Consider the following 24,967-nt stretch of genomic DNA (forward strand, 5'->3'; position numbering starts at 1 on the left):
TGCGTCAGTGCATGCTCGTAAATGCAGTCGTTATCGCTCTGAGAGATCTCGGTCGGTGCGCGGTATAGTGCACCTGTTGGTTTTAGTGGGTGGCAGTAAAGCTTCCTGTGCGTTTACACGACTAAGGAACCACGTGTGACAACGCAACAAAGAGAACGTCAGCTATGTATCTGTGTTTGATGAACCCTTCTACTTAATTGGCGCATGCAGCGATTCTGGACTGCATATTCTTTTCTTTTCTCTTCCTCATAATAAACGCCACACAAGATGCATCCTTAACATTTATTGATTGGACGAGGTGGACTGGTGAAGTTCATACGATGTTGATTCTGCTTTTCTAATGTTCAACTGTATGTGCCACCTCACCAGTTTAGCGAGCGATCGCGTGCTCACAACTTTCGCAGTTAAGTTCGAGTATCAGTGCTCAATGTTATGTCATGATACTTGTATGTTTGTTTTTACTGATACCGTTAGTTGCGCCGCCAAAATGGCGCTTTTTTTTTCCTTCTTTACACTTTCTTGCGCGCGTTCCATTCCATCCAAGACGCGTGCCCTCCACGCTCATCCTGAAGGCACGCTCGCGATTTTAATTATTTCGTCCTCCGAAGGCGACCTGACCCTCTTCGAGTACCGCTACAGTGCACACCCACGGAGGCCGTTAACATACTTCAGCTGACTAAAAGAACGGCGTTAAAGGGGAAAACAAACAACGCGGCCTAAATGCTGCTGGCGGCGCTTTCGCGAGTCTCCGGCTTTGGTTTGATTCCCCGTCCCCACCTTAGACGCGGCGCTTTTTGAACGCGCCGCTGCATAAAGCGTCTTGGCGCCCGCGCATGTCCGCCGCCCCATTCACCGTGCAAAGGGGAGGGCATTCTGAAGGGGCGTCGGCCTTTGCGCTGTTCAGTGCTGTCACCGTTGCTGCTGCTGCTACTGCTGCTGCTGCTGTTATTGCTGCTCAGAGCAGCGCGGCCTCGCAGTCTGTGCACCTTCCACCATGCACGGCTTCTGCAGCGACCTGCCACACCTTGGCGGAGACTATAGGCGCAGGTCTAAAGCAGCTATATAGTCGCGCATACAGTGCTCACGGCGATGCCTCGGCGACGGCGTGTACTTTCAGGGCTGCCTCCTGCGCTCGCAAAACAGCTTGGTTCCTATAACAAAAAAGCTATTGAGCTGTACAATTGTTCGCAAGACGAAATTATAGCCAATACTGATGCTGGGAATGTTTTTTTAAACGAAAGTGTCTTGCAAGCGGACACCAGCGCTTATAAATTAATTAGAAGCTTTGTAAACTAAACCCCTGTGCGGCGCATAGTCTATAGATGAGCGGTGCTGTGATACGCCTCGATCGACTGCATAGCAGATAAACTGTGCCAGTTTTGCTCGTACATTGCATGCGCTAGTATTCGATAACATGTTGTTAATTAGCTATGCTTGCACCATTTCGCAGCGCCTCTCAGATTTTTTATAGCATTCTCGATATAGACGCAGCTGTAGTTTAGTGCGCAGGCGAAAATGTCTGAGGCCCGTGTACTTAGATTTAGGTGCACGTTAAAGAACCCCAGGTGGTCGAAATTTCCGGAGCCCTCCACTACGGCGTCTCTCATAATCATATCGTGGTTTTGGGACGTTAAACCCCAGATATTATTATTATTAGTTTAGTGCGCTCTTCTGATAAGGAACGGTGATAACGCGCAGCACGCAATTCGCCTCACGTGACGTTTGGTTGCATGATAGTGCGCGCTGATAATGCCAACATAGCTAGACAACCATCACTGCAAACGTGAGTGTGTTGGCTTTTTGGGACGTAAAACCCCACAATTGATACTATTATAGTGGAATTCACATGCGGTGATACATTAAACCGGGATCCTATACCGAAAAAATTCGAGTGTAATGTAGCAGTATGTACGGTCACTATTTTACTTTATATTTTAAATTAAAGATGGCTCTCTTGACCTGCCATTCCTTCTTCAAGTTACAGCGCGTGTTCGCCGCTATCGTGAGAATTGGGCTTGAGAGGTTTACGGTTTCAAGTGCGGTGCTACTGAAAGTCAAGCCGAGTTTTGAGCAGTCACAGGCACTACCATGTCCAGTTTGTCCTTGAACAAAGCCAGACACCCAGAGCATCAATAGCACGTGTGTTCCTGGTGGAATGCAGAAGAGTGCCTTCACAGTTGGACGTATTAATTTTCATTTCTAAATGCTTTACACCGACAGGCAAATTGCGGTGTTCAATGTAGGCGGCACTTTTTCTTTTTAATATATTTGCGCATGTTGTTATAACCGGTTTTAATGATACACAAGTGAACCAAGCTGAGCTGATAAGTCTATGAAATTTCTTCCTTATTTATATAATGCCGTGTTAACGTTCGCAAATACTCGCCTTTTCCGTTACCTATCCTCCATCGGAACAATTTGCTTGACGATATTGTGTTTTGCGATGACACTGGCTCTTTTATAAACCTAATACAGTATATTGAATTTCCACCGGGAAGATTACCTAATAATAATAGTAACATCTGGGGCTTTACGCGCCAAAACCACGATATGATTATGAGGCACGCCGCAGTGGACGGCTCTGGAAATTTCGACCATCTGGTACTCCTTTAAGGTGCACAGACACCGCACAGTACACGCGCCTATACCATTTCGCCCCAATCAAAATGCAACCGCCGCGGCCGGGATCGAGCACGCGACTTTCGGGTTAGCAGCCGAGCACCGGCCGTAACCACTGTATCACCGCGGCTGCCGTGAAAAGTTTCTATTTATGTACACCTTCTACTTTTAACGCGTCTATATAGCCATGCACTCCACGCGCGAGTCGCGACGGGCCTGCGGTATATTCGACTAATAAAAAAGTACAAATGGGTTGATGAAGCGGCGAACTCCGCGCATGGCCTTCAAATCATCGAAAGTGAACATGTGCAAGGCAAATTCCGTAGTCAGCAACTTCGGCGTATTTTTTATGACGAACGTGTTCGCGGCACATCCATAAAACGTACGTTTTATGGCCTTATGTGGCGCATATCATTTAAATAAACAGCACCGGTGAAACTAGCGGTACATTTGCTGCTACAAGAAGAAAAAAAAAAGTGAAGCGGTCGCTGTGGGAGTACCACTACGAAAAAACAAGATACTGCCATATGTTTGCGAATGATGTGAATGCCATGCATCGTGGAACGCATTTTGCAAGCGCACGTGCGCTTGAATTCTTGCACGACGCACTCCCTGCGAAACCCTCGAGGCGCTTAAAATACTTTCCTTTCGGAATTCACTCCTTCTGTAAATCTCCGCATTGCGCGGATGCCTACGCAGGTCTGCGCCCCTCGAGGTTCATGCCCCAATAATTGGATCAATTTTTACGAAAGGTTCTGAGCTCGCAAAGCGATGCAACTACAGACCTATAACCGCGTATCGCGTATTCGCGCGGCTATCGCGTGATCGCATACGTGTCTGGAATCAATGCACGGCCTCGCGTAAGAATCGCTGCATTACCCAGTTTCACTCACAGTGTCTGCGCTCGATGCGTTGTACATGATATAATGTGCGTATGTGAACCACCTGTTGCGTGTGTGCGTGTGCTTTTTTCTATTTGTTTTCTATTTCAAATAGATTACCTTCGCATAAATCACCTGCAGGACAAAAGTGAAGCGCTGAAATGCCTCATAAGTTAAGCACTTTAGGCACAAGTTGGAACAGTGAAACTCACTTCGAGTTCAGTAGTGAAGTTACGTCTTCATAGCTGAAATCTTAAGAATAGCTTCATTTTCAAAATATTGCAATGTACTACATTGGCGTTTCCGTGAAATAGTTTCCCCGTAGCATTCGTCTAGCAGTTCGGGGCGACCTGAGCCGAAATACCAATGCTTTAGCGAGATTTGGAAACAGATGTCTCGAAAGTGCTGCCATACTCAGGATCTCTACTAAGCAGCCATGAATTCAATACTCGTATATATAGGTTTCAATTCTGCATTTTTAGCGTGTACCCAAAGAGCATGATTAAAAATTTAATAGCAGTATATGTGAAACTAGCTACCTGGACATTGCGATTTTGTCGTACAAGTAACGCCTGTGTGCTCAAGTTTGTTCAGCTAAACAAACCGAATCGCGCTATTTAAACGCTCCATGCGATTTGTTTTTGAAAATCACTTCTCTATTTTAAGAAAGAAAAAAAAAGAAAGCCTGCGATGCGATTCGTCAGGTTAACTGTCATGGAAGCATACCTCAGTCCAGCCTCAGCCTCCGCGGCAAAGTCTTCTAAACGCTCAGCAGCAGTCATTCTTTTGCCGGCAAATAGATGCCGTGCTACGGTTCGACAACAGTTAATTTTGTAATGAATCTGTTCCCGCTAAGCAAGACTGCATCGCTTAGTCATCTACTGTATAGCCCACCACTGTATACTGTGCATGAAAGCTCTTCCTTCTTCGCCAAACGAACATTCTTTTCTGTTCGCTCTCTTTGCAACAATTCTGATGCACGCAAAATTTGTTCTTACTAACGAGAAAAGGATAGTAGATGATTCGACGCCATTGTTTCATACCATATCAGTATCAGTACTATTACCATTGCCTCTTCTCGTTTCGAACAGAAAAAAAAAGAACACTAAGTTTGTCGTGGTAACGTAGAGCGGCGCGCAAGTTACGGAAAGCGAGGTCACAGCATGTCGTATATAGTTTAGATATTTTTTTAATTCGTACGCCCTTTCGAGTCGCAGCAGAACGACACGTGGTCCACACACGCACGCTAATATTCGGTGTCGACAGGGTGATGAAAGAAGCGGCAGCGGTGTTCACGTGCATGTCACTCCACCCTTTTGCCATTGCGAGAGACTCGCCTTTTCTTCTTCTTCTTGAGCAAGCCTCCAAGGAGCGTGGGAAAACCTGACAGGTGACAAGTCGCTTTGGCCCTAGACTCATGGCATGGGCAAATAAGTCTACGTGACGGTGATGGTATCGTAAACACGGCCCCCAGATCCCGAGGAGCTGCCAGTCCGGCACTGTGACAGGCTGTATTCACCTATGAAATGACCAACACGCAAACAACGAGCCTTTAAGAGATGGCAGGTTTCTCGAATAGAATGAAACAGAGAAAGAATTCTTGCTCTATGCGCACGTGCCAAAACGGCGCATGACCGCCGCGAGCCTGAAAATGGCCTGGTTGAAGAGCATAGCTCGAACTCCTGTTTGTTCCGAGATTTTTTTTTTCGTCCGTTCGCTCCCTTTCCTTTTATTTTTTAGCTCGCTGACCACACGTGTATGATTTCAGCTTAGCGTCACGTACTTTAATTGGCTGCTTGTCAACGGCGAATTTTATTCGCAATCTGACGATTGCGCAATGCATCCGAAATAGTCGTATCATATGGATCTGTCGCGGCGAGACACGCGAGCGAAGCGATTAGTGTTGAGTTACTCCGCATGTATATTCCAGTACGTCGTTCCACTCGGCATATTATTTTATCATTGGAATAGCCGACAGCGCGGCATGCAGCTTTTACGGCTTTGAAGAGACGATTGAACACATTCCGTGTCACTGTTCATGCTACCAAACTCAACGACGTGCTGAAGAAGCCAAACTCCATCACCTTGACGTAAGACCACTTTCGGCAAACAAGATCCCGGGACCTTGGCGTACGCTTTCGCAAGTGCGCAAGGCCACAAAAGCCCTATTGGGTTTCCTGAAGTCAGCTGGACTTCACTAACGTTCGTTAACTACTGTGTTCTCGTTCTGTGTGTTCGCACTAACTGTCCATTTGTCATTTTTCATACTCTTCTTTTTTTCGTTTCTATATTCTCTGTTACCCCTCCCCACGTTTAGGATGGTCAACCGAGCGCGGGCTTGGTTAACCTCCCTACCTTTCCCCATCGTTTCTCTCTCTCTACACTCGGCACTCCGAAGACTTGACATCGATTCGAGAAAATTGGACGGCAGTGACATCCCCCCACCGAAATGATCACGCTTCTTAAATGACCCTATGTGATTAACACGCAAAATTTTTGTAACTTTGGCGTTTAAAATTACTTTCAATGAGACGCGGTTCGTGGGCTCCACTGGCTGCACCTTGCTGGGGAGCCGTTATTGAAAGCCATGCCACTTTCTATCCATATTACGTCATGACTCTCCGAATGCAAGTGAGTGGCCTGAGCTAGTCATTCCATGCATGTCTCATGCCTCTCGTTTACTCGTATGGACTGGCTCTTGAACGATGTACGTGTCGTTTACTGCCTAAGGTTTGTTAGCGTGTCTAAATTAATTTGTTCTAACACGCACGTTTGTACAACCACCAGTGGCTCAGCAAGCGGGCGGCGAGGCCGGGCAGAATCACGCGCAGAGTACCCCGAGCGACCATACGGCGGATAAATCGGGGCCGCAATACAGCACGCGCCGCTACCCGCTACCTCGTTCGCAGGGACTTCCTTCCAATGCAAACGTGGCGCGGCATTTTACACGTTATGGTCACTGCCGCTACGGGTTACATGCGTAGAGTTGTCTCTGTGCAGCTATGCCGTTTATCAAAAACGAAATAAAGAACAGGAACTGCACAGTTCCCAGAAATCCGCAATGCCGTTCGTTTAAACTTTTGTTTTGTTTTGTTTTTTTAGCCTACTCCTTCCGAAGCCACTGCAAGGCGACAGTTTGGCGCCTGCAATTTGCTTTAACGTCTTCCCGCCCAGTGTATACGGACAAATGACTGGGCGCAGTGTTGAAACGGCATGGCCTTCATTAGGCAGTTTCTCACGCGGACGAACAAGAGACAGTCTGGGGTAATGTGCATTCCCTCTGGGCGTGACAGCGAATACCTCTCGACTTTTACTCATCCGTCGCCTTGCGGCACCGCTAATATACGGCACTGCTCGAGCGCGCAAAGTGATGCATGTAGGTTGCGCCGCAACTCGCGCTAAAGTGCGCGCTTGCAGTAGTGAAGGTAGTGCCGGCACAAAAGTAGCAATAGGCGATCTCCGCTGTGTGCGTTGGTGTCCTTTGGCATTCACGACGGACGAGCGAGCTGACGTCGTCCGTCGCATCTTGCGCCGGACGACGTCAGCATCTTGCGCTAGGAGCCAAAATCAGAATGCACGCGTATTCTCCCGTGCATGCCATTGACGTCTATTCTAGGAGTTGCGACGGATGAGGCGCCGTACTTCAGCCCTGGGCGAGTATTCGCCTCCGTGACTGAATTTAGAGGCAAGGACTGACAGCTACCCAAACGTTTCCTCTTTCCCGATTTATTTCTTTCAGCGACGTCACGCACGGCTAAGACAAACATGCGAAGATAGTTTTTTTTCCCTTTCTTTTAGTTTCGCGATCTTCAGCAGTCTTCTTTATGGTTCCCCGTTCTCCTTCCTTTTTTTTTTAATTGTCTGTTTTCAAGGAAGCACGCTTCGCAGCCACTTTGACAGCTGTGGATGCGCGCCTGCCGAAAATGCGCATCACAACCGCCTGTTTTGAAAACGCAGCGTTGAGTCGAATTATCCCCGACCCGCCATGACAGCTTAGCGCCTAAAGTGTGGTGCTGCTAAGCTCGAGGACGCGGGTACGATTCCCAGCCATGGTGTTCGCACTAATATGGCGGCTAAATGCAAGAACACCCTTGTACCCAGATTTAGGTGTGCGTTAAAAAGACTCCAGATGGTCAGAACCAATCCGGAGCCCTTACTACGGTGTGCCTCATAACGATATCGTGGTTTTGGCACGTAAAGCCCTAGAATTTTTTTTTAATTATTCCCGCTTAGGAACCATTCACACGTAAGTACTGGACGATTTAGGCGCCCAGCAGTGTGACGTCATTTCCCACATATGCGTGGTGGAGTGGATGCGTCAATCAGACAACGATGCTCCGTCATTTGTACTCTGATTTCTCCGTGCTTCGAGCGTGCACTGCCGAGGGAAGAAGCGCTCCGATAGCATGGGCCACACACGCACACACAACAAAATCTGTGAATTTGTCGTGTTCTTTGCCGTCGTGTCGAGGGAGCAATAATTCACCCCGTCAAGCTACTAAATGTAATATATTTCCTTTTCATGTAAAGAAAAAAAGGAAGGAATTGAATTCACCATCCAAAATATACCCGAGCTTGCGCAACATCAAAGTACGACGAGGCGCTGTTCGCGAACACAGCGAGGGAGGCCGACAAGGAAATCGACTACGTGCCGGCGGTGCCGGCTGCTGTTTTGTTCTGTTCATTTGGGATTATGAGCAACGTGACGCAGTTTGCACACGAACGCCAGCAAAGGAGAGACGTGTGTCACCCGTTGCGTGATCACGTCGCGCAACTCGTTTCCGAATCACCCTCTTCGCAGTTCCGTCTCGCTTCTTCCGGTGCGTGACTCGGAATAAAGAGAACGCACTGCCTTCGATGGAATGGTTCTGGTGAAGCTAGGAAGTTTGCCTTCCAGTGCGGTCCGGCGTTCGGAGGCAAGCAGTTGATGCTGGCTGTTGATGCTCTTACTGTGTTCAGATAGGTGCGAGCTATGCGAGCAAGACAAGAAGTTCCACACCGTACCACTACGGCGTTTCTGAAAGCAATCAGCAGGAGTCGTCAGTTCAAACGAATCGCACAGGGGCATACATGAGCAACACACACACACACACACACACACACACACACACACACACACACACACACACACACACACACACACACGCACACACGCACACACGCACACACACACACACACACACACGCACACGCACGCACACGCACGCACACGCACACACACACACACACACACACACACACACACACACACACACACACACACATTTTTTTCACCCACACTTTTTTTCCCTTCACTGATCGGCCTTCGAAAGTCGCCGGACGTGCCCAATCACAACTCGACTTTTTCCCTCGTCATTGACGCGCGTCTCACGTGCGTGAACCACTACATCAGCTAGGTCAGCAACAGCTAAGTTTCATGAACGTAGTGGTTGTGGGGACGCGAAAGGTAGATATGGCGCGCTTCTCCGTTAGTTTGTCTTCAAAATGAACAATCTTCATCTTGTACGTCACACAACACCTTATGGGAAAGAAGTTACCGTAGCTGCGGTTTGGGGTAGTGACAAGAAACAACAACGTTCGCTTGATGCTCTTCAATTTTATTTCGCAGTACAGTGGCCTTGACGAAAGCATCGTTCTCGTTGACAATTACCGTTTCATAAAAAAATGTTTATGAATGCTCCATATAGTTATATAGATGGAACAAAGACATCACGAATGAGGAAGATGAATAAAATCTCTTATACGCGGATATAAGAGAAATCCCACGAGTGAAATGTATGGCTCGAAGTTCACGAATCGCATACCGAGACATATAGAAGCCCCGCGTCTTCCACTGGAAAGTCGCGCCTTGAAGAGCGTCATCACCACGGTTCGGAAGCCGTACTGATGTCAATGCGCTAGCGAGCGACGTTTTTACTGGCCGAAACCGTGTAGCTAATCATGTTTTACTTTCTTCTTTTTTTCTTTTCTTTTTTTGTTTTTTTTTGCCAGGCTTTGAGTGTTTTTTAAACGGTGGCGCCCGCCAGTATACCTAGAAGTGTCTATTTAGCCAACCTCGTTTTGCTCTAGCGGTTGAATGGCTTCTCTGCGATCTTCAGAAAGGCACTGTTTACTAAGCGTCGGTCGAGCATGAATTTATCGGTGAAAATGTCCAGAAAGAAAAACTTAAAGGCAATATTCTCACGCCATCACTCGTATATATTCGTCATAATAAGGGATATTCTTGTCATTTGATAACTACCCTTCTCATTTGTGCTTGCTTGCTAATTGTGCATGTTGATGTAGTTTAGGGATCAGTGTTGATTGATAAATAGGCGTTGATTTCTGGGAATAAACTTTACTTTGAAGTTAGCGCTCGTCGGGTCTTCCTGTTCGTTCTTGTGTTCCTGTTCTGTTCCTTCCTGTTCCTATTGCGCTACTTGTTCAAGTATGAATCCCTACAAACTCGCCTAAATTTCAATTCTTGAAGTTTTGCAAGTGTACGTTTGTTTCACTTTTGGCGAATGACAGTAATAATGCCCCCCCCCCCCCCCCCCCTGTCCCCTTCCCCACTCTTCGGCACGATGGGGACGTTCGAATTCTCTGTGAGTGATTGAGCAATTGAGTACCAATTTCAAAACTCCCGGCGGGGGCTGCCTCGGATATTTAGCCACATTTTGTGCATTTATGATATGAGGACGTCCGCATGCATGCTATCGTGTACTTCAAATTGAAAAGTTTATCCGCCTCGTGTTTCCATTAACCTGCCCACCTGTGATGAACGCGTAACACGAAAACGTGCTTCTTGAATGCGGCATGGGCGATAATACGGAAAAGAAGAAAAGGAAACTGCGCGCACATAATGAGTGCCACGAGTGCACGACACATGCGGGCAATCGGAGCTTGTTCTTATCGGCCCGGTGAATTTGTAAACGTTGTCGCGCTTCCGCGTTTCTTTCGACATTCAGAAAACGGCGTCCCGGAGACTCCTCTGGTTCCGAACTCATTCCATGCCGTGCGGGTCATAGTGATGGCTTCGTGCGCGGAGTGCACCTTGGGCCGCGCCACCTCTCGGGCTTGACCGCGTTTCGCTTTTATAGTCGTCGGGAGGGGGACCGCCAAGACCGCGGAAACCGATACGAGTGCGAGCACCGCTGTGGGTGCACCGATAACCGGCGTGACCCCATATTTCCCACCGAAAGCACTCAACCGGATTACCACCGAACTGATATCATGCACACAGGGAAAAATAAATAATAATAAAAAAGATCATCCCTGATTTTCAGGAAAGAAGAAAGCTGAGAGCTGTCAAATTTGCAGTCAGGCGACGCTATCCAATCTAGAGCTTGCTGTAAAGGTTTCTGAATATTTCGAAAATCGCCTTTTAATTAGCTGCTATTTATGGGCTACTTCTCCTTGAAATGGCTTTTGCGTGACCTCTATTGCGATAATTACTCCTAATTAACCAGTGCCTGTAAATAATGCTGGCTGTAATATACTGGTTCTTGATGAATTAGGAAGGATGGCGCTGTCTTCTGCAACCCTGGTGGAAGCACAGCTCAGCGCCAATGGTTGTAATGTAGTACGTCTCTGTGAGAGACAATGGCAACTGCATTTTGATGCTTGACACTAGTATGACGCACCTGTGCAGTACGTAGACTCCTTCGGATTATATTGGACAGACGCTGTAGCATGCCTGGCATTTATTCTGTGGTGTAAACGGCGTGTGAAACAAAATCACGGGAAAGGACTCGATGGTGAAAGTGTCTGTACAGTTCAATAAATTGCCTCCTCCTTACACAGGCTGCGTTTTGTTCACGTTCTGCATTCTAAAGAGAAAAAAAAAGAGCCCCTGTTACTACTCCTGGTGAGTCCTGACTCCTCACATGTATAACTCTAAGGATACACGTTAGCTCTCTTTTGGAGGGTCGCGCCTCCCACGACGCTCCAAAGAGAGTATAATGATATCCTAAGGGAGTTAACGTATATCTTTAAAAAGAGTTGTACATGTTACCAGTCAATACTCACCAGAAAGAGTAAGCTAGACTACTCTTTTCTTCTGAGATTGTATAATGGGAGGCGTAACGTTGCATAAGACCATCCGCTCTCCTCCATCACTGATGAATCCCAGAAAAAGAATCGCATGACTTTAAGAAACCGGGAAAACGTGAGTACGTTAGCTGAGGAACCGCGTCCTTTCCGAAATCCGTTAAACGGAGTGCATGAACACGTTTACTAGGGAAAATAAATGAATGAAACAAGTATGATAGTAACCGAGGACAGCAAGTACATGAAATTTTCAAGAATTCAACATTATTTTGTGGTGTGAACTACGATGTCCACCTAGGACATTCTCCGACGGTGTATTCTCTGGCAACAACCTTTACATGCGTGGTGATGTTTCTCTTGTCGCAGGTTTCCATGTGACACCCAAGTTGCACCTGATCTGCCCCGAGAGCTGTATTCTGATCGTGATCGGTGTGGTGATCGGGCTGTTGCTCTTCTACACGGGCCTGACGTCAGTGGGGCCACTGACGCCGGACGTGTTCTTCCTGTTCATGTTGCCGCCCATCGTGCTGGACGCCGGCTACTACATGCCCAACCGCTCTTTCTTCGACAACCTGGGGTCGATCATGACGTACGCCGTGTTGGGCACTGTGTGGAACGCGCTTACCATCGGCCTCTGCCTGTGGGCGGTGGGCCTGACCGGCCTGTACGGCACGTCCGTGCCCCTTCTGGACGCACTGCTCTTCAGCTCCATCATCTCGGCCGTTGACCCGGTGGCCGTGCTGGCCGTCTTCGAGGAGATCCACGTCAACGACGTCCTATACATCCTCGTCTTCGGTGAAAGCCTGCTCAACGACGCCGTCACAGTGGTCAGTGAGAGCTGCACGTCCAAGCCATATAGCGATAAATCCCCCGGGAACCTCTCTTACACGCTTTTCCCATTGGGAGAGAAGTGGCAAGCGTGGTTATCTACCCGACTGTAATTACACGTTTCAGTATTGATTATACGTGTCGCCGGAACTTTTCTCGTATAAGTTGAAACTGTTAATTCGTGAGCTTAATGCACTAACACTTAATGGAAGTGCTTTTTTTTTCGTGCGCTCACGGCTTTCACTACTGAAGCAACTGCCAGTGAGATAGCTAGAAAGAAGAAAAAAATGGAGAAAGCCACGGAAGGGAGGTCAACCAAAATGTAATGTTCAGTTGGCTGCCGTGTACTGGTACTGCAGAAGGAGATAGTGGGCGAGACAGAAATGTACATAAATGGAGAGAGAGAGAGAGAGAAAGAGGCCCCTTATTCGACACAGGTTGTAACCAGTCACTGCTAAAGCCGTTTGTGCAAGCAAGTTTGATGCCTTTGAGAACGGCAACAATGGCTTGAACTTGATACGATGGCTAACTGGTGGAGAACCAAGATAACTAAGGCTGTCACGAATTCTGCAAAATAACACAAATAATAAGCAGTGTAAAACCTCAATGAGAACTTTCGTGAAGGGTAACGTACCGCACAAAGTCTATTTAACTTTCGTGCCTTTCCTTCTTGTCCTCCTTCTCTTCAGAGCATTGAACAGCAGCAGTGGCTGAGTTGAGTGGCTATCGCGATTTGCTCATGAGCAGGAGGAGGTCGCGGGTTCGGTTCGCGCTCATATATTTAGGCGCACGTTTAGAAACCACTGGTGGTCAAAACTAACCCGGAGCCCTCTATTAAGCTTGATCTCTTACAGCCCCGGTGTTCTTTTCAGACATTAGGCGCAATGTATCAAAAGTTCTTCATATATAGTACGTAGACAGAGTGTGGACCACCGATCTTTTTTCCAGTATTAAAAGGGACAACATTTTCTTCTATATCAGCAAGGTTCTTCAACTATTACTTGTATCTTTTTATTAGTTCCATGAAGTTCTTACGAAAAGCGAAAGGTATTAGTTGGTTATAACCAACATTTTCACGCTTCAGATAATGGGCTTAATACGTGCATCGCAATCACAGCGGTAATCATGGGAATTGCCTCCTTTTGTGAACGCTGCATTTTTGCGGGTCTGGAGTTCTCCCCCAAAACTCGTGAAGATAACTGATGTAGGGAAACTATTAGCTTTATATTTTTACTGCATGCAGGAAATGTCGCCATAGCCATCAAGCAGTGCGAGAGAAATTCGTACTTAAATGTTCATCATAGAAACTGCATATGACATGTGCGCACTACTTATATGACCTTTGATCAGCTGGCGTCACCTCTATAGATTTACAGTTTGGTGGTTATACACTGTCACACGAGAAGACACTGCCGCGAAATCCCGACAGTTATGTTCAAGTGCCGGCTGTGCCGGTACTTGGAATGCAGGTAATCCTCTTAGAGCTTTATAAATGCCATGTGTGGCCGTGTATTATAACTACAACGTGTATCGGTTAGCCAACGCATGGTGTGACCATTTTCTCTGGTATCGGCACGAGACGATAAACCGGGGCCGTGGGATGTATGTGCGCAGGTGCTGTACCGCATGTTCGAGGGCTACACGGACATGGGCACGGAGAACATAATACCGACTGACTACGTGTATGGCGTGGCCTCCTTCTTCGTGGTGGCGCTGGGTGGCACGGCCGTCGGCATCCTCTGGGGCCTGGTGGCTGCCTTCGTGTCACGCTTCACGCACCACGTGCGCGCCATCGAGCCCCTGTTCGTCTTCATCCTGGGCTACCTGTCCTACCTCAGCGCCGAACTGTTCCACTTGTCCGGAATCCTCGCGTGAGTCCCCGTTCCACGCTTCCCTTAGAACCCTCACACCTCACACATCTTAGCGTGCGTTATTCGGGAAGTGTAGCGAACAGTGAGAGTTATTGTGCCTAGGATCCATGCGCGCATGTTGCGCTTCGTAGTTTGAGCAACGTATACTACGAAGAGGGGGGTAAGAAAACAAGCACGGGACAAAAGGAGCGCGCCCAAACACCGCGCTAATGTTCACTTCCTGCCTCTGGGTTTATCCTGCGAACAGCGTCTGCTGAGCATCTATATAGTTAAGGAAAGCCATTGAACAGTGCGTTAACCCGGTTGTGCTTTATTCGTCATTGCAGCGCTCGTCTAGAGTGATACTGCAAATATGATGTTTATCGAATGTGTGCCGGCTGGTCAAATCCGAGCTACCAGGGTGTCATTTTCCAGGAGTGTCCGTAACTAATCTAGATATTTGCTCTGGGTGTACGAATGCCAAACAGGAAGAACGAAAGCTTACAGGGTTGCCACATGGTGAAGCATGCGTCGTCAGACTGCATTAAGATTTCGAAATGCTTAGCAAAGCTATAAGGGAACCGGGATTTCTCGATTGTCGCTTCAATTTGTTTTTTGTACGTGCGCAGGTTGACCTTCTGTGGCCTGACAATGAAAAACTATGTCGAGGAGAACATCTCTCAGAAGTCTCACACCACGCTGAAATATGGAATGAAGATGTTAGCCAACTGCTCGGAGACGATCATATTTATGTTCCTCGGTGTATCGACCGTCAACGACATCCACAGATGGAACACTTGGTTCGTCATCCTCACCATAGTCTTCATCACCGTCTTTCGTTCTGTCGGTAAGACACTTCTTCCAGGGCTCATCTACTTTATTGCGCTTGACAAAAATATTGATGAAAATTTCAATAATCGTTTTTTTTTTTGGTGCCCTCGCTCTTTTTTGTCCGCTTTTTACTTTTTTTTGCCAAGAATAGATGCGATCTTGCCTAAAATGGAATACACGCGGATGCTACAAAACCGTTGACACAAGATTTCTAACATGCGCAGAACGTTTCAGCATATCGCATCATCATCAGCCTGGCTATGCCCACTGCAGGACAAAGGCCACTTTCGAGCTTCTCCAATTAACCCGGTCTTGTGCTTGCTGCGGCCACGTTATCTCCGCAAACTTATTCATCGTATCTGCCCACATAACTTTCTGCCTCCCAAGCTAATAAAACACGAGACATATTCAGAATGAAAAGGCCGTTTGACGATTTGACCATATTTAAGTGTTGGAGAGTAAAAACGAAGTTGTACACATGCAGGGCTAGCTACCGGTTACTTCAGCAGGCAGTTGGGTTATTGTTGGGATCCAGCAGTTAGCTTTTCGGTGAATGCAGACGACGAGGAATTCGCCACTCCCGCCAGTTGCCGAGTGCGTGCTGTGATTCGATTTCTTTGTGCGAAAGGATCACCAGGTGCCAAAATTCATCGAGAGTTGTCTAGTTTACAGGCTTACAACAATGAGTGAAGGAAACCTTATGCAATGATGTCAAGTCTTCAAAACTGGCAACAGAAACATGCATGGTGAGAAGCGGAGTGGCACGCCAAGTATCCACGCCGTTGAAACCATTCAATAAGTGAAGCAAGATCTGCAATTTGATCAATGACTGACGATAAGTGTTCTTACTGATATTTCCATCCGTTGGACGCCTCCACTATTTACTCGGCTGTAACACAAAATCCCAGATATTGCTAATTGTATGCAAAACGGGTACCGAAAATTCTTAACGAACAACACAGAGAGTAAAGAATGTCAAGCGAACGACCGTTTTCGGAACGGTATGAACAAAAGAGGCCAGGAAAGTTCAATATATAATCTATACTAACGCAAAAACTAAATGAAAGTCAATGCAGTGGTGCCACTCTTCTTCACCAATGCATAAAAAAAAAGTTTCAAGTCCCCTGTTGTCAATTGGTTCCATTCCCAGGCGGCGCAATTCAATGTTAGTTTACGGGGTTTAACGTCCCTAGGGAATCGGGCTATGAGAAACACGAACTTCAATGCAGGTGGATTTAAAAACTAGTACAGCGTTGCGAAAAGTGCTCGGAAGTTACCGCAATTCTGAAGAAAAATGAAGGTCTGTGCGAAGCTAAAACCGCCATAAGAAACTTTTATTCCCGAAAATATTTTTTCTTCGCTGCCAAACGGGCCTTCTTATGAATACCCCTCGTATTTGTTATTTTCCTCTTATTTTGATTTGTGCAGTAGAAGCCAGCGGCGAACCAGATCACTGTGAAACACACAAACGCCGAATCATCACAGGTATTAGGATTAGGAACTCTGGGTCCTTTCTTACGATGACACTTGTTGAACAAGAAAATGATAGTACAGGTCGAGGCTGAGCTCCGTTCTCGGAGAGAGGTATGACTGGGACGGCCGCGAAAGGTGTCAAGGACACACTTTTCTCCTTGATCTGAAGAAGCCAACGACAAATTCAAGACACTTGTTTTCGGCTTCAAAGCGCGGTACTTTTACTTTGTTCTTTAACTGTCGTGTAGTCGTATCTAGCGCACTGTCTCCGCAATGCTGTTGAACCGTTAAAATTTGAATGGAATGAGAAGCTTGTGAAGAATCCAGCTATACGCTTCAGTAAGCACGAGCTGTTTCTCCTTTTCTTGATGCCTACATTCGCACCCAGCTCACTTTCGATTTCAGTTGACGTTCGTGACAACTAGAGCGTGAATCTGCTTGTTTCCTTTTTCGGGCAAGCACGCCGTCGGCGGCTGCGTTAATATGCATCCGACATAGTGTATAAACAGCTGGGCCGCGAAAAATTTGGTGATGCTCAGTATTTTCTTAGCTACAACATGTGCGCCGTTCGAGACAAGCAACCTTGCACGTTTGTGCTGGCACAAGCCTAAGCATATTACCAGACCAGATGTGGACATGACAAGACGCCGCATTTTTTGTGTACGTCGCGTTTAATTGGAAAATAGCTGCAAATGAGACAAGGGCAAGATAGACAATACGTCGCAGTTTGGCTGAAATGTGCCCGTTTTGTAACGTGCCTTTTCTCCTTTGGCGCTGCCTTACCGTCAGTCCATAAACTGTGCACCTACATTCCCGACAACGCGTCTCACTGAGCCCCTTTTGTGCAGGAGTGGTTCTGCTGACGTGGCCCATCAACCGGTTCCGCGTACATACACTCAACAAAGTGGATCAGTTCATCATGGCGTACGGAGGCCTCCGGGGAGCCGTGGCCTTCGCCCTAGTGCTGGTTGTCAACGAAGACGTCATACCGACAAAGAAGATGCTCGTGACGACCACCATAGCAGTCATCTACTTCACCGTGTTCGTCCAGGTGAGGCACCTTTGGTGGGCCCCACACTGCCACGATTCGTAGAACCCGCCACGGAGGTGAAAGGAAGGGGGAGAGGAGTCAAAATAACTTGTAGCAGTGGTATACAAGCCTTGAAAGGAACGTGACCAAGGAGGAACAAAACAGCGACATGCTATTAACTCTCTCTTAACTCAGCAGAATTTTTTTTACCCGCCACGGTGGCTGTGGCGCTCGACTGCTGACCCGCTGGTCGCGGGATCGAATCCCGACCGCGGCGGCCGCATTTTCGATGGAGGCGAAAATGCTTGAGGCCCGTGTGCTTAGATTTAGGTGCACGTTAAAGAACCTCAGGTGGTCGAAATCTCCGGAGCCCTCCACTACGGCGTCTCTCGTTATCATATCGTGGTTTTGGGACGTTAAACCCCAACAATTATAATGTTATTACTATAACTCAGCAGAATTTATGCCGGAAGTTCATTAAAGTCAAATCCATTTTCGGCATTTTATTTCAGAAGTAAAATGTCGAGTGTTGCCCCATTATGCGACTATGCTGTCTTCGTAATATAAGGGAGAAATGCGGTAGAGGAAAGGCCAAACGTGTTTTCTTCTTATTGTAGGGGATGACAATTGGGCCTCTAGTGCGCCTGCTCAATGTACCACGGAGTGTCAAGGGCCAGATGTCAATGAACGAGAGGCTGCACACAAGGGTAAGCATCATACGCTACATTTTTACAGTCACGAGCACGATAGCTACCCAGTGCTCAGTTTTGTGTGCTAACGAAAGGTGCACTACCGTCATATTGCAGTTAATGGACCACTTAATGGCTGGCCTGGAAGACGTGACGGGGCAGTTCATGGGCAACTACAAAATACGAGACAAGTAAGTTCGGCTTGCAAACCAACGCAGCATCATCAAATGCATTCTTTATGCACACGCAGTTGTGCTCATGCTTATAAGCAAATATTCGCCATTTACACTGCAGTCACTATCTTACAAAGCCATGTATTGTTTTTGATTTCCCGTGTTGACCAGTTAACATTATTAAGAAAGTTTCGTGGTAATTTGCCCACCTTCATAATAGCGCCGAGTTTTGTGCACGGAGGCAGGTATTGGGGCATATAAATTTATCAGCTTTAGTGGCGACAAAAAACCGCCATACAAGGTATCGACACTCAGCAAGCTATTGTGTCGCAATCTTATAGTCGTGAAAATAACTACGCTCAACAAACCACGTATAATCTTGTATGTATACACAAACAGGCGTCATGTCTTTAAATCCGCCCTCTTCCCATTCTTTTATTTATTTGCTCCAATAATTCGTGCCTTCATTCGCGATCTATCTGCAAGATCTGTTTAAAGTATTCTATATGTAACTATACATTGATTGCCAGAACCCTGCACGCGTTGTTCATTCTGCTTTGAAGGACGTGTTGTTCCTTCTGCTTGGCGTGCGAATAGCGGCCTGTTATTCGTCGAGTAGCGTGTGCCCAGTGTCCAGTGTCGATTGGCTTGTTGGCTCATAGCGCATGTTGACTGTCGCGCAGATTCAAGTACTACAACAATCGTTTTCTGAGGCCGATGCTGCTCAAGGACCACAGTATACGTGAACCTAAGATCATCGAAACCTACTCCAAGCTGAACCTTGCCGACGCAATGAACTTGCTGAAGAACAACAACAGCCTGGTGCCTGTAATGAATGGTGAAAATGGCGTGTCATTAGCTTCACTCTTCCGAAGCTACACACAGACCAACCTGAGCAAGGGTGCCGCGTCGGCCAGCGGCGACACGCTGCGCGAGCTCGACCTCCCGGTCGACCGGTCGGCCACCGTGCTCAACTTCGACATGAACGAGCTGCAGTATTCGCCCAGCAGCAAGGACTACGCAGACGCCCAGCTACACCACATACTGTCCGACTCAATGTTCAAGCCATCCAGGAAGGTGAGCGACCTCCGTCTGACGTGGACACGAACAGAGACAGGAGTTCCTAGGGAAACGTTTCAGAAGTTAATTTCAGTTAATGTATGTAGAGACGATACTTTCACCTGGGTATGTGTGACCAAAATGTGCTTTTATATGCGTAATATAAAACTCAGTACTGCTAGGCACTAAAAACCAGTTTTGAGCTCGCTTTTCGCGGGCACCGAGGACATCATGTGAAAAGTGAACTGTTGAGATATGACTGCATCTCAAGTGGAGGAAACTCTGCGGCTTGAAAACACGCTATGCTAATCCGCTTTGATTTGAACATGAATTATCAGTAACAAAAGTATTCCTGATACTCTTCTTTACTGACGTCACGGGAGCTTTCTGAGCTCAAGCATGATTCCTCGAAATAAGAGAAGGAGTTGGGAAGGTTTAACATACGCCTCGTACTTTAGAAATCCATCATCATTTTATATAATTACGTTGTTCAGGCGAAAAAAAAAATGTGTTTCAAACCGAGACTGCAATTGACAGGCTTCCGAAACTATCTGTAGACATGTATGCTGGCCTCGAATTCGGCTAGTGTTCGTACAAATACGTGAATGTGATAACGCTGCTGTCTCAAGGCTTTCTTTTTTGACGTTTGTAATATAATATAAAGTGTCGATGTTTTTCTGAATCAGCAAGGGCGCAGCGTTAAAACTGTGAGCAGATAGGACTAATCGAGTGAGTGAGTGAGTGAGTGAGTGAGTGAGTGAGTGAGTGAGTGAGTGAGTGAGTGAGTGAGTGAGTGAGTGAGTGAGTGAGTGAGTGAGTGAGTGAGTGAGTGAGTGAGTTAGTTAGTTAGTTAGTTAGTTAGTTAGTTAGTTAGTTAGTTAGTTAGTTAGTTAGTTAGTTAGTTAGTTAGTTAGTTAGTTAGTTAGTTAGTTAGTTAGTTAGTTAGTTAGTTAGGTTAATTGTTAAATATTGCACGTACCCCAATGCCAGACAAAGCGAAGAAACGAGAAAAGGCAACCGTTATTCATGCGGACATTCGGCAGACTTGTCTATCCTGAACCGGGGATCTAGTATAATGTGATGAATCATGAGAACTTCAAAAAATGGGAGCTACACTGTTCAAGCAGTATTATAGTCTCGCAAGCATTCAAACAGCGCTGTCAGTTGAATATAGTGCTTGCAGTCATATCCTAGGAGTTCCCCTGTTTTTCAATTTCACGCGCCCGTCATGTGCTGTGGTGCAAAAGGAGTAATTAAAGGCTCGTTAATGCGTTTCATACGTTCTGAAGTGCTACACAACACGGCAATGACAACATCACCCGTGTGCAGCGAAACAAAATGATTAGTTAAAGGCTCTTGAATACGGTCTAAGTGCCAACCGAGAACAGAGCAGGGCACGAGTAACAGACGCGACGAAAGACATCAACGCTTCGTAAAAGCTTCTTGCGGGAGCTGAACCGGCGCTTATACAGCTACACACGGGCTGAATGTATGCATGTAACGTCTCCTTTCCCTTGCAGCAGCCTCAGACTTCAGCTCATCATTGCATTTAGCATGCACGGGTTATATGGCAATTACCGTTGCAATATTTTCGTATTTTTTTTTCCTGACAGTTTTAAGTGCTAGAGTATTGCGACTTCGCCTAATGTACTGGCATGGCGCCTTGATACTCTGTGACTGGCCCGTGCAAAACCCTCCTAAACCAATTCAACGGATCCTTCTCAGGTAAATCAGAACACCGCTGATCGTATCGCTGACTTGCATAACTATTACCTATACGCATAGTCACGACGAGCATATGAAGCAAATATTGCTGCGGTGATTCTCTGACACTCAGCGGCTCATGTCGAATGTGTTCGTCACTCGCGCAAACTGTTGTCGATGTGTGCCGTGCGGAACGTTCCCTCACTTTCCATTTGTCTCCCACTGCACGACTGGGTGGTGCGAGTTCGCGAAAGGAGTCTCATGCCGGCGGCGTTCGCAGGTCAAGCGGCTGTACAGGGACCGTGTGGACGGAACTGAGGACCACCCGCCCTTCCACCATCACATGCGCATGCAAATCCGCACCTTCTTGGGAGAAGAGAGACGACGCATGCGCAAGGCCCGTAACGGCCGCCTGCCGCGCCACGATGGCAACGATGGGGCTCCGCTCACGTGCCGACACGTGCACGAACCTCGCAAGATTCCTAATGGAGGTGTGTGGTTCGACTCTCAAAAGACGAGATTCGCAAGAACTGCGACGATGCAAAAGTTTCAGTGAGCAACTGGCGTGGTTTTCTGGGGGGCCTTTGAGATACAGACAGATGCAAACTGCCATGCAACCGACGCCGCACGACCTCAATACAGACCTTGTTTAGTCAGTATCAAACTGCTACCTCTAAACGCACGTAGAGTTGAGTGGCAAGCGTCGGCTTCTGGCGCAGAGCGCCAAAATGGCACATTGAATAATGCCTCGGTCACGTTAACATTCGCAACAGCGACGCTACATGTTATCAATTTCATAGTTCTTTAGATTGAATAACCTCCCACTAAAATGTGCACCTGTGTAACAGCAATGTCAATTACAGTAATTGCAACGGCCGCTGCATGCCTTACTTAGTCAAGATGGCGAGAGAGCGGCAGAGTTTTCTTTCCAACTGCGTACCATCAGGGCCCGTAGTCACAAAAATGTCTTACGCTAAAAATTTTTGTAAGAGAATATTTCAGCCAATCCCTATGCGGGACATATCATTAGCGAAGCCGACTGACAAATGGGAAAATGCACTTACGAAAGAGAAGTTTTGTGAATTCGGTGCCAGATGCCTAGTTGGTATTGTGCACTTGATACTAAGCAAGAACTGAAGAGGAATGATCACCAAACGCAAGCACTTTAGGCGCTCTTTGTGTCGCCCTTTGTTATTGCCCCTATTTAATGTATATTAATCATCAAGTGCATATGCATTTAATGCGCATTACGTTCTTCTAGATCAGATATTGCATGTAAGTGATAGCCGGATAATGACCGGATAAGTACTTCTGATTATAAAGGCCAATAACCAAGTGGATGACATCTTTTTGTCAAACGCCCCATGGCTGCATAACTGCAGAAGACAATTCATTTTGCCTCACACGCTATAGTTTATGGCTACCCATATGCCAGTGTTGCCAAAAATGCAGTTTTCTGTTTATAAATTGCCAGGCTCTCTTACTGAGAAATCAAAGTTGAATAGAAAGGGCTGAGCGTCCGAGATGCATAATTATGTACCACACAGCAAGTCAGCGCACTCCTAAGTGCAAAACATAGCTAAGGAGCATATTTTTGACAGGTCGGAACACGTAATTTCCCATCCCGTAATTTACCAGTATATAGGTGGAAAAAGTGGCAGGCGTACAAGGAAGGTGGGTTTGGTGTGGCTGACGAATGATGTATGCAAAGGAAGAATGGCTGATAGGGAGAAGATAATGTGGATTTTAAAAATAGCTGCAGTCAAGAGCCAAAAGAAGTGATAGTTTTGTACAATGAAAAAGAATTAGGGGCTTTTTTCTTCTTCCCGGCGTTCGCGTAGCAGGAGCTATCAATGTAAACCTTGCCTCGCTTGTGGAACAAATTTATACGTTCTTGCCATGTTAGGCAGTATGCCTACTTCGATCTCGAAGGTGTCCGAGCAGCAAACATTCAGCGTAACCATGTTTAAAACAAGCTGTTCTCTTTCAGATAAACCGCAGCTTCGCTTCAGTCTTCCGATGAACGGCGACTGCTCGTTAAACATCGACTCCCACAAGGTTACGGCGCCGGGCAATGGGACGTCGAAGCCCGAGGTAAACTCGAGCCTGCAGCAAGCCGGGGACGATGAAGGCATCGTCTTCGTGGCCCGTCCCAGAGACGAAACGGCGCTCAAAGGTCAGTCCGTGGGACCAGGATCCTTACGAAAAATGGAAACGCTAGGCGAGATGGTGTGTTGCATTCCCTTCCAACGCTCTCATGCAACGGAAGCATATGAGCGAGGTGGCTTCTAATATGGTAATGGTAGAGATGGAGGTTACTAGCAGGTTTGGCCTGGCAGTCTGGCCAAGTGATTCTCTTCCTGAATGCCTGTTGTTTTGTTACTGTGGCTCATCACACATGTCACATGACACACAAACATGTCGCGATATTGCAGCGACTACATATATATAGTGAACAGAGTGCATCTCTCTCCTCCAACAACCCGGTCGCATTAAGGTGAACTGCAACGAACTTTCACTTAGGCTGCATTGATTGCAAATGAGTAGTAATGCAATTGTAGCAATCGTGAAGGCTTAGGAGTGGCAAATGTCGAATTTTTTAGATGCCACTAAGCAAATGATGCGTGAACGCATATGGCGAAAGTCCCAGCACGTACAGTGGCGCTCAATATGAGTTGCAACACGGTGGTTATTATTGAAGGGGCCCCAAATCTATACTGTAACACCGACAAAGGTGAAATTGGTTTTGGAAATACCAGTGGTCGAAACAATCTTTACGTCATCTACTGTTTTCTACGTCGGCGCCACCGTGTAGTGTTGGCGCCGCTTTGGCCACGGGCAGCATGTTGCAACTCATATTGAGCGCGACTGTACACTCCTAGATTTTTTTTTTTTTTTTAGCGTGTCGCGTACAGCCGCGGACGCCTCAAAACCTCTGAGGTCGTGTCGAGGATCCACGCGTACTCGGTCATGTGTACGCGGTCATGTGTACGCGCTTCTGGCGAGCGGTAATACCGTCTTTGTTTGTTTGTCTGTTTTTTTCGTACGGAAGCTCCTGTGTAAATGTACACTATTTCAAATTATGTTTGATACGGGGCCAAAAATTTGGTTGCAGTGGACCTTCAAACAAGTAATCGTCCTACGAGTTTTAACTATTGTAAATGTGAAAGTATTCCCTTTGAATTGAAAGTATGTTAGTGCGGAAGCTTTGTAAATCACTTTCTGGCACTTAAAAAATATTACGATCAGCTGCTGCCACAACGCGGGTGTCAACTGCTTCGCTATTGCAGAGAATTTATTTACTTCACGCACATAAGGAATTCACTGGTGCTCATCACGCCCATTTTTCTTTTCCTTTCTAATTTTTCTATAAATATTTATCGTCGTTTGAGGATAATTTTCACTCCTATGCGCCTTTGGTAGGAAATGTCAAGCTGCTGTCAGAGTCCGCTATTTGACGGTTTGGGGGACGAGACTGCAGAGTGTTGCTTGCGTACATATGCACTGCTAATTTCCTTGAGTAGTTTGCACGTCGCTTATCTCTGCTGCACTATAAGCGCTACTATGTTGCACTATATATTTCTATAGTTGCTGCCTTGACGAGGACAAGTACACTTGTCGAAACGTTGGCTCCAGTGACGTTCCCTGTTCAACGACGTCTCATCACTATGCTTCTGGGCATTTCACATTGAAGCAGTGGATTATACGCGAGGCACTGAGCTAAAATCCACGAAACAATTTAGCTCCTGATTGCTGGGAAGCATCGTATAAACTACGGGCGTATAACGTTTAACACGTGGCG

The 24,967-nt window shown here is 46.8% G+C and overlaps 1 protein-coding gene across 1 annotated transcript in view; it reads left to right on the forward strand.

Annotated features, from left to right (window-relative positions):
* Positions 1 to 24,967, forward strand: part of LOC119373437 (Na(+)/H(+) exchanger protein 2) — a 177,913-nt gene that overhangs the window by 147,162 nt on the left and 5,784 nt on the right. Inside the window, exons 2-10 of the mRNA XM_037643463.2 lie at positions 11,895 to 12,355; positions 13,971 to 14,227; positions 14,836 to 15,053; positions 17,359 to 17,561; positions 18,158 to 18,247; positions 18,347 to 18,420; positions 19,086 to 19,479; positions 21,446 to 21,656; positions 23,156 to 23,341. Coding sequence (XP_037499391.1) covers positions 11,895 to 12,355; positions 13,971 to 14,227; positions 14,836 to 15,053; positions 17,359 to 17,561; positions 18,158 to 18,247; positions 18,347 to 18,420; positions 19,086 to 19,479; positions 21,446 to 21,656; positions 23,156 to 23,341 — 2,094 coding nt within the window. The remainder of the gene's footprint in view (positions 1 to 11,894; positions 12,356 to 13,970; positions 14,228 to 14,835; positions 15,054 to 17,358; positions 17,562 to 18,157; positions 18,248 to 18,346; positions 18,421 to 19,085; positions 19,480 to 21,445; positions 21,657 to 23,155; positions 23,342 to 24,967) is intronic.

Source organism: Rhipicephalus sanguineus, chromosome 1 (genome assembly GCF_013339695.2).
Source record: "Rhipicephalus sanguineus isolate Rsan-2018 chromosome 1, BIME_Rsan_1.4, whole genome shotgun sequence".
In the NCBI taxonomy this organism is placed as follows: Eukaryota; Metazoa; Arthropoda; class Arachnida; order Ixodida; family Ixodidae; genus Rhipicephalus; species Rhipicephalus sanguineus.